The sequence below is a fragment of the Sinocyclocheilus anshuiensis genome, unplaced genomic scaffold, assembly GCF_001515605.1.
Source record: "Sinocyclocheilus anshuiensis isolate Anshui unplaced genomic scaffold, SAMN03320099.WGS_v1.1 scaffold881, whole genome shotgun sequence".
Taxonomy (NCBI): Eukaryota; Metazoa; Chordata; class Actinopteri; order Cypriniformes; family Cyprinidae; genus Sinocyclocheilus; species Sinocyclocheilus anshuiensis.
This window is the reverse complement of record NW_015558695.1, coordinates 1,048,310-1,057,182: the sequence shown is the minus strand read 5'-3', so window position 1 is coordinate 1,057,182 and position 8,873 is coordinate 1,048,310. Positions and strand designations below refer to the sequence as shown.

At 37.9% G+C, this 8,873-nt stretch overlaps 1 protein-coding gene across 1 annotated transcript in view; it reads left to right on the top strand.

The window, feature by feature from the left end:
- Positions 1-4,134: 4,134 nt before the first annotated feature.
- The window catches only part of LOC107681366 (protein SOGA1-like), a 50,647-nt gene continuing 45,908 nt past the window's right edge, over positions 4,135-8,873 (top strand). The window contains exons 1-2 of the mRNA XM_016477642.1: positions 4,135-5,231; positions 7,121-7,345. Of these exons, the coding sequence (XP_016333128.1) occupies positions 4,365-5,231; positions 7,121-7,345 (1,092 nt within the window). The 5' untranslated portion in view covers positions 4,135-4,364. The remainder of the gene's footprint in view (positions 5,232-7,120; positions 7,346-8,873) is intronic.

The following is an 8,873-nucleotide window of genomic DNA, read 5'->3' as shown; positions in this document are numbered from 1 at the left end:
TATATTATTTCTAATATATATTTGGAGCAAAGAGTGTATGCATATATTATTCTATTTAAATATAATATCATTTTAATGCCATATTTTAATGTAATGAATTTCTAATATAAATTTGAAACACACACACACATATATATATATATATATATATATAGTTTATTTGTATAGCGCTTTTCACGATACAGATCGTTGCAAAGCAGCTTTACAGAAAATTAAAGTTTCTACAATATATTTAATAGTAGCTTATCATTGGTGACTATGTCAAGTTGATGTCCATATTTCAGAAATGCACAGTAAAAAATATTTTATACATATACTGTATATATACACACACACACACACATATATCATCAAGTTATTGAACCGAACAGCACAACATTGCTTATCATATATTACAGTCTGTTCTTTGAACCACCTTTCAGGCTACTCCAGTTTCAATTTCGCCAAATGTTCATTCCAAGAAATGAGTGAATTCATATAATGTTGAGAAGTCCTTTCTAGAGGTCATTGATGAAAATGTAAAATAGTAAAGAGAAGCAGGTTAACAGTGACCTGGCTGCATCTGCATGTGTATTATGATCCACAAATACTGCAATCTCTATGAAAGCACGAAAACGATTGAGCATAATGAAAAGCTTGTGAATTATTGATACAAATTTGGTCTGTTTGTTTTATGTCTCTCATTAATAATGAAGGCAGACGTCACTGATATACCCCACAGTTCCCAGAGCAGCTAAGTACAGCACTGACCTCACCGCTTACTTATTGAAATGTGTGTGTTGGAAACCACCTCTGAGGCTGACAAAGACAAACAGCCCTGAAAGGTTGAAAACAGATGTCCCTTTGACATACTGGCCTTGATGGCTAAAATATACAGTATCCAGAGATAAAATTGTGCTGTCTAGAGCCTAGAGCCACATATTCATACATCCAGAACAGAGCAGCCAGTCAGCCGTCGGCAATAAAACACTGTGGTAGAGGCAAATTATAAACTTTTCATCAAAAACCATCCTGCCGTTTTGTGCACCATCAGGGTACAATTAGTCCTGCACTGTTGTTCCAACAGATCTCACAGGACTAAAGAGTGGGACTTGAGCACAACTCCAGTAAAAAGGACTCTTTCATCCAGCATTACACACGCCAATTACACCCACTGACCCTGTACAACATGGCATTGTTTCTCCTTGCACAGGAAGAATTGCCCTCTCATCGCTGATGCAGGACTTTGACTCAGTATGTGTAAAGCGAATCTTTATATCACGGTCAGACAAGAGTAATAGGAAACCTGGAAGCAAATGTGAAACAATAATATATACAATACACTTTATGATATCAGGCAAGGGTCATTTCTCTGTAAAGGTTTGATCTTTTTATCCTCTTGATTTAACCTCGGAAGTGATAACTGTGTTGTGTTTGCTTAATGTGGCCATTAGGTGGCACTAGTGCTTAAATGAACACACAAAATATCTGTTGAATGATTTGCTTTGAGCTCATGTCTCTGACTGATGTTGTAATATCAACCCTCGTTAAGATACATTAGCTGAAAAAACACACCAAAGGTTTGTTAAAATTAGCATTAATGTCTATTCTTTGACATACAAATAAGAAATTAGTTTTTATTAGAACCAATTTATATTGTATCCCATGAACAACACAGAAACTGGTCTTGCAGACATCTGTACAAAGTTAAAGATTCTGAGAGAAAAAGACGGTATTAAATAGGGCCTGAAACTCTTTACAAAAGTTGCAACATTTTTTTTAAATGTTTTATTTAACAAATGGCCATGCATGGAAATCATGGAAAAAAAGTTATACAAGATGTTCTGTTTTCTGTTCATTTTATGCAAGGTTTGAATTTCTGAAACCCCATTACCAAAATATGCCACACATATTTAAATAAAGTTTAATACCCTGATTTGTGTCCATTGTTAACATAAAATATGCGTAACAATGTTGCAACCACCATTCTTTAAAACAAATATTATAAAAATGTACAAATATTTGTCTTTATTATTGTGCAAATAATATTCATACAAAATTCATTTTACATTAGATTATAGTTTATCTAACATACATAACAATTATCACAAAACCCATGGGTTTTTGTCTATTTTACAGATTGCTTTATTTAATAAAATTAATAAATACAAAATTACAAAATATTTTTATGAGAAATATCCATTTTAAAAATAAGAGTTTTATTTAATTTATCGTATTTATTTATCTTATTTTATTTTCTATTTTATTGTTTTTATTAGTAGTATTTTATTATTTAAATCATCAAAGCAGTCTGTTGGTGACCTTTTCCTTGGTGGTAAGTAGATAGAGAAAAATTGGAGAGAGAAAAAAAAAATCAACACTGTAGTGATGAGATGGGCTTTTTATTCAATTTCCCAGTGTTTTCTGCTAATACAAAATAATTTTAATCATCATTTTATATAAACAAAAACAAAATTCTTAAAGTAATTCTTAAGTCAAGCTATGTGCATGTAGAGTCCACAAGATGTATTTCTCATCAGACAAGACCAAAAAAGATTTATGAACCCACTTTTGTCATTGCCTCTACCACAACCATTACATGGAGACCAGAGGACTGCGGGGTCCCAGTCCTCAGAGACAGGGCAACAACAGCAGAAATCCTGTTAGTATCATTACCACAGTTATTTAGGCCAAGTATATAGGACATGGGACTAAAATACTGTTTTACATTAATTAAGCCCACCATGAAATAGAATATGTAATATCCAGCAGCACAGGGGATATTTTCTGTGTCTCCCTGTGGGTTTTGCATTCCTCACTCTAGTGTGGCAAGGCTGCTGACAGCCATTACAGTCATAACAGTAACAAAATCCCTAAACGCTTCAACACTGCACAGATAATTGCTGTCTTACAGGAAACAAATGCAGTAAATTTTCCATTATCCATTCAAAAGGTCTTATTTATCAGTACTATAAATATGTTTCACAGCAGTTTTGCAGCAAAGAATGCCATCAGCACACTTGTGCTATTTTCATTTCTGACATATAATGCCAGTTTTGCTTTTGTTGTAATAAGAAGCATACACTGCACATACAGGAATGCATCATCTGTGGATGAATAAAAGGCTTGTTCCTCTTTTTAAATCAATAAAAGATTGAGTAAAGACTCTCATTGATCTGCCTCCATCTCAAAGACTCTGGAGGATTGGGATCCTCTTCTTTCATGTAGCATTGAGAACGGCTCAGTTAGTACAGACAGCAACCGGTTTCTCTGCCCTGTCTCCAGCACTATGTGTTAACTATGTGCTTATGCGAAGTTCGGGGAGCACCACCTTTGTCAAGGTCCCAGAAGGGGCTCTAGTGTTCGGCCAGGAGGACAGTCTCTGAATAAAGCCATCGTTACAGACTAATTATGGCGCATGTGACCTGTGCTCACATTCCTGCCTCATCATTCAGCCTCCCATTCCACTGCAGGAGGCAGTATTCAGCACAGAAAAATGTATGTATCATTAAGTAACTATAAAAGTTTCAGCCAAAAATCCGGTGACACAAATGCTTGTTTTCAAACACTTAGCAGTTGTCTTTAAATAGCACTAGGCTATATAATGAATTCTGTCATCCAAACAAAAATTATTATACAATTATTATATAATATTGTAGCACTATAAAAATATTACTTATTTTTGTAATAGCTGTGTAAACATATAAATATAATAAAACCACACTGGGATACATAATAACACAACATTATTACATAACTGATCATACAAATAATGTATAGAGTAAGTTGTGGAAGATTTTTTTCAAGAGAATTTTATATTTCAAAAAAGTGGTATTCATAAATCAGTGTTAACTTAACTGACAACACCTAGCAACGTATCCAATAGGCCTGTCTTTATCCTAATCTTTAACGGAAACATTGTGAAAATCATTCGATTTCGGTATTTTTCGAATGGAACAGGTTCTGAATAAGAACCGGTTGTCGATTCCAAACCCTTATTTAGGGATTTTTTCATGTGTCTACTTTTTTCACGTGCCGTGTCTTGGTGGCAGCATTGCTCTGCGCGCGAGGCTCTCCAGATCCATTCGTCACGGTCAGAGCCGCTCTCTGGGCGGAGAGAGAGAAACCCAACTGAACTGACCCTCCAGCCGACGCTCAGCAGAGCAGCCGCCGCAGTTCAAACTGAGGACGCACAGGGGGATATCTTGCAGACGTGGTAAACAGAAGAAAACAGAAGCGTCTCATGCCAAGCAATTACATTCTCTTTTGGATTTACAAAGGTTTTGATGTCGGCTCATCTGGTGTGAAGTGTTTACCAGTTCAGCCTCTGTGTTTGAGGAGAGGAGGTACATTTCAGCTATACTCGGGTCTCGTAAACGGAATGAATGACCAAGACAAAGGTTGACACCGGTTCCCCGACGCATTTTGTCTCGTCGAAGGAGAAGAGACAAAAGCAGAAAATGGAGAGCAGCACTGGAGAACAAGAGCAGCCGCAGCCGTCACAACAGCAGCCTGCCCAGCCGCTACAAGTTACCGAGAAAAAGAAAATACACCGGGCACCGTCTCCAGCAAGACCCAAAGATGTGCCCGGGTGGTCCCTCACTAAAATCCGCGGCGGTATCGGCACGCCGACGCTGAGCGTTAAACCGGGGGCCATATATTTAGGCGGCCGCGTGTCCAGACGGAGCCCGGTAACCGGGAAGGAGACAAAAACAGAGAAGAGTAAACCGACCGGCAAACCCGCGCTGTCCGCGGTCGGTGCTCAGAAGAGCATCGTGAAGTCTAATAAAAGCGGCCGGAGAAAAGTTTCGGACGCCAGCATCGGATCGGATGATTTGAGCAAGGACTCCGGCTGCGCTCCGGGGAAACTCTCAGTCACCGACAGCAGCTCGGAGCTCTCCGACTGCGCCTCCGAGGAGAATAAAGTCTCCACAGATGCGCTCAGCAGCGACACCGAGACCAGCAGCCGCGGGGGGATCGACGGCGAGAAAGCGCCAGCGGAACATGGACTGTTGGACAAGAGTGGTCAAACCAAGACCAGCCTGGAGAAAGACCGGCTCTCGCTGGGAATGGAGACCGCAGAGGGGAGCGTCTCTCCCGGCGACGAGCGCTCGCTCACCTCGTTCGACAGCAGGATGCCCGCCAGCACGTCCTTGGCGTTTTCGGACCTGACTGAGGAATTAATGGACGGGTTGCATGAGGAATTAGTCAGGGAAATTGAGGAACTCAGGTCGGAGAATGATTATTTAAAGGTAACATAATGATTCTATTTTTTTATTGTTTTATAAAATTAGCACCATGGCAACCACAGTTTCCACCAAAATATCTTGCCACATTCAGTTTAAGGTTCAACATGATGTTATTGTCTAGTTCTTTTGAAGTCATCTATGTGTTGGTGCTTTAAACAGCCAAGAACCAAAAAAAATGTATGTGACCCTGGACCACAAAACCAGTCATAAGGGTCCATTTTTTAAAATTGAGATTTATAAATTATCTGAAAGCTGAATAAGCTTTCCATTGATGTATGGTTTGTTAGGATAGGACAATATTTGACTGAGATACAACTATTTGAAAATCTGGAATCTGAGGGTGCAAAAAAAAAAATATTCAGAAAATCACGTTTAAAGTTGTCCAAATGAAGTCCTTAGCAATGCGTATTACTAATCAAAAATTAAATTTTGATATATTTACGGTAGGAAATTTACAAAATATCTTCATGGAACATGATCTTTACTTAATATCCTAATGATTTTTGGCATAAAATAAAAATCGATACTTTTGACACATACAATGTATTGTTGGCTATTGCTACAAATATACCCGTGTTACTTAAGACTAGTTTTGTGGTCCTGGGTTACATATAGGCTAATACAACATCAAAACCTCCAAAATAATAAGCATAAGAACCAAACATAACCAAAACTGTGCTTGATGCTCAGGGAGGTTCTTTACTGAACCTTTAAAGACCTTTAACATTTTTTTCCAAAGTATACAGTAGAGTTACAGTAAACCAAGAAGATTTCAGCATCTTTTAATTATTTAATGATTATTACTACACTATCAAAATGTAACCCATTAAAAAAGAAAATGCTAGATTATTGCATTTCTAAAAATCAAACTGGTACACTATAGCCCACTTAGAAACAATTGACTGAATCAAGAAAATGAAGTTAAGAAATTCATAAAACAGTAGAAATGACTGAAATTGTTATGAGATGGAACCAAGACGTTTTTATGATGCTGAAAACATGTTTTACAGTGCAATTAGTCAAAATAACTGTATAACTATAGTTTTCTGGTGGAAACTAGTCACAGGGTAACCAGTATAATACTGTATTTTTGCCATATATCATCATCTAAATGTCTATGTTCCTTCCCCCTGAAACTGGAAACACTGTATTCATTCTTCTCGCAAGGCATATGTTTAAGATCCTTGTTTACTATCATATGGGCAGGTCATTTCTCCAGAATTACTATTAGTCATATGTAAGAGATAAACAGTGATTCTTTTGTAATCTCGGCTTTCATAAACCATCACAAGACCATGACGGAACCAAATCTATTTAATTTGCCACGCCTAATATAAAAGCGTTAAAAAGGTTAGTGGCTAGTTGCTCCTGCGCGCGTGTTGCTTGAATAATGCAGCTGTATACAGATGCTGCAGCAGTCAGTCAGTCCACTGCGCCCGCGCCCACTTTTCACTCCATTGTTTATCCTCGCGTTGAGCACGTGACGCGCGCTGCAGTAGTTGACCTATATTCACTGGAAATGTGTGGCAGCACGCGGTGGCCCACCGCATCTATCAGCCTCTGAAAGCTGAATGCATTTTTATCTGTTTGAGGCATAAATAGTTTATTTGGGGTTAGAGCAAAACTGCTTTCTAAACATGGCGCTATTATGTAAACTGTGTAGTAAAAGAGTCTCGAGGAAAATCATAATGCAGCATAATACACAATGATACAGATATTAGTAGCTACCATGATCTCAAGTGGCTTTTTAGCAACCCTTGATCCTGGGTGACACCAGTGGCAGCCCTGCAGATCATTGTCTATGTCTGACTAAAATGTCCAATATGTTTTTGAAAAAGCTTGCAAAACGCATAGTCATTTCTAAAATGATGCACTGTGTGTGTGTATATCAGGACGAGACGGAGGAGCTTCGCTCTGAGATGCTGGAGATGAGGGACATGTACATGGAGGAGGATGTCTATCAGCTCCAGGAGCTCAGACAGCAGCTGGATCAGGCCAACAAAACCTGCCGCATCCTGCAGTACCGCCTCAAGAAGGCAGAGAGACGCAGCATCCGCGTGGCCCAGACCGGACAAGTGGACGGGGAGCTTATCCAAACACTGGAGCAAGACGTCAAGGTTAGAGCAAGTTAATGTGTGATGTAGAAATCCAGTTGGTGTGAAGGTGTGATTTATTACAGATAAAAGCCACCAAATGTATTCTGTTAGCTAACTGTGTTTAGCAAGTAATTGCTTGATCTTTAAGTTGAGTTGGACTCAAACACCTTGTGAAAATGAAGTGCGCTTAGCCTAATTGTGTTGAATGTGTACTTTGAATCTTAAAAGTGTGATTTAAGAAACCGCATTTGCAGATAATACAATTTGAATGAAATAAAAGGCCATTTACTGTAAGTGTTCTTAAGGAAAGTATTTCAAGTTCAAGTTCATTTATTTATAAAGCACATTTAAAAAAGCCACAAGTCTGACCAAAGTGCTGTACAGAAAAATCAAACCATAAACACATAAAACAGAAAAATAAAACATGAATTTAAAGACATTCTGAAGACAGAGTAATAATCAAGACCATAATACAACGTAGGCCAGATCGAACAAGTACACTTTCATGGCTGACTGTGTCTTAAACACACTTACGTACACTTAAAAGTGCACTTAATATTTTGTCATGCTTTAAAGAAGTACACTTATTTTGATGTTTTGACTAGCATAGTAAATCACATGGAAAAAGGCTAATTGTAATTTTAAAAGTGGTGTTATTAGATATTACAGTTGATGTTTTAAATGTACTAAATTGCAACTTCATCATTACAAATGTGTAATTACAAATATATTTAAATACATAAAATGACATAAAAGTATATTGTAGTTTACTATAAATGCTTGTCAGTATATGCAGCAACACACATTAACCATACAATTATGAAATTACAGAGATGTACTATATAGAGATGTCACTTAAGTCCTACTTAAGTGGGTCGAAAACACTCTTAAATTCAACTAATTGCATTTTATATAAATGTAAATTATATTACATTTGAATTTAGTTTTAAATAACATGCAATGAAGTGTCTGAAAACAGTATATTCAATCCGCATTTAAAATATATGAAGTACTTTTTTTGTATGTTTGCTAAAGTGTACTTATTTTTCAACTCTCTGAATGAAGTGTATCTCATAAAATATCCAGTGACGTAAACGTCTGCAGTGGACTGTAAGATCATGCTTTAGGCAGCATGTAATGCACCACACAGGCAACTGTCTCACATGGCTGAGGACACAATACTTCCTTTCTCTGGTCTGTCAGTGAGAGGAGAAATAACCATGATGTCATTCCCGTCAGCACTGTATTCCTCTTTTTTACATGGCTGATTTGTATACAGTAACAGAGGGAGAGTGATTTCCTCTGCCAAGCAAATGCTGCGGCTCTCTGTGCTACTGAGACTGGCTGTGTTGGTCTATAACAAGTTACACTGTCACATACTTAAGTTTTACCACTCAGGACACAGCTGGTAAGGATCAGAGGCTGCAGAACACAATCAATGTGGAGGGGGATGGTGTCTGCAGAAAAAACATCTCAGCCTTTGCTGAATTCTTTAACTGCTGACAGGAGTCTCCTAACACAGGGTCAATTGTCTCTCCACAGCCAGGTC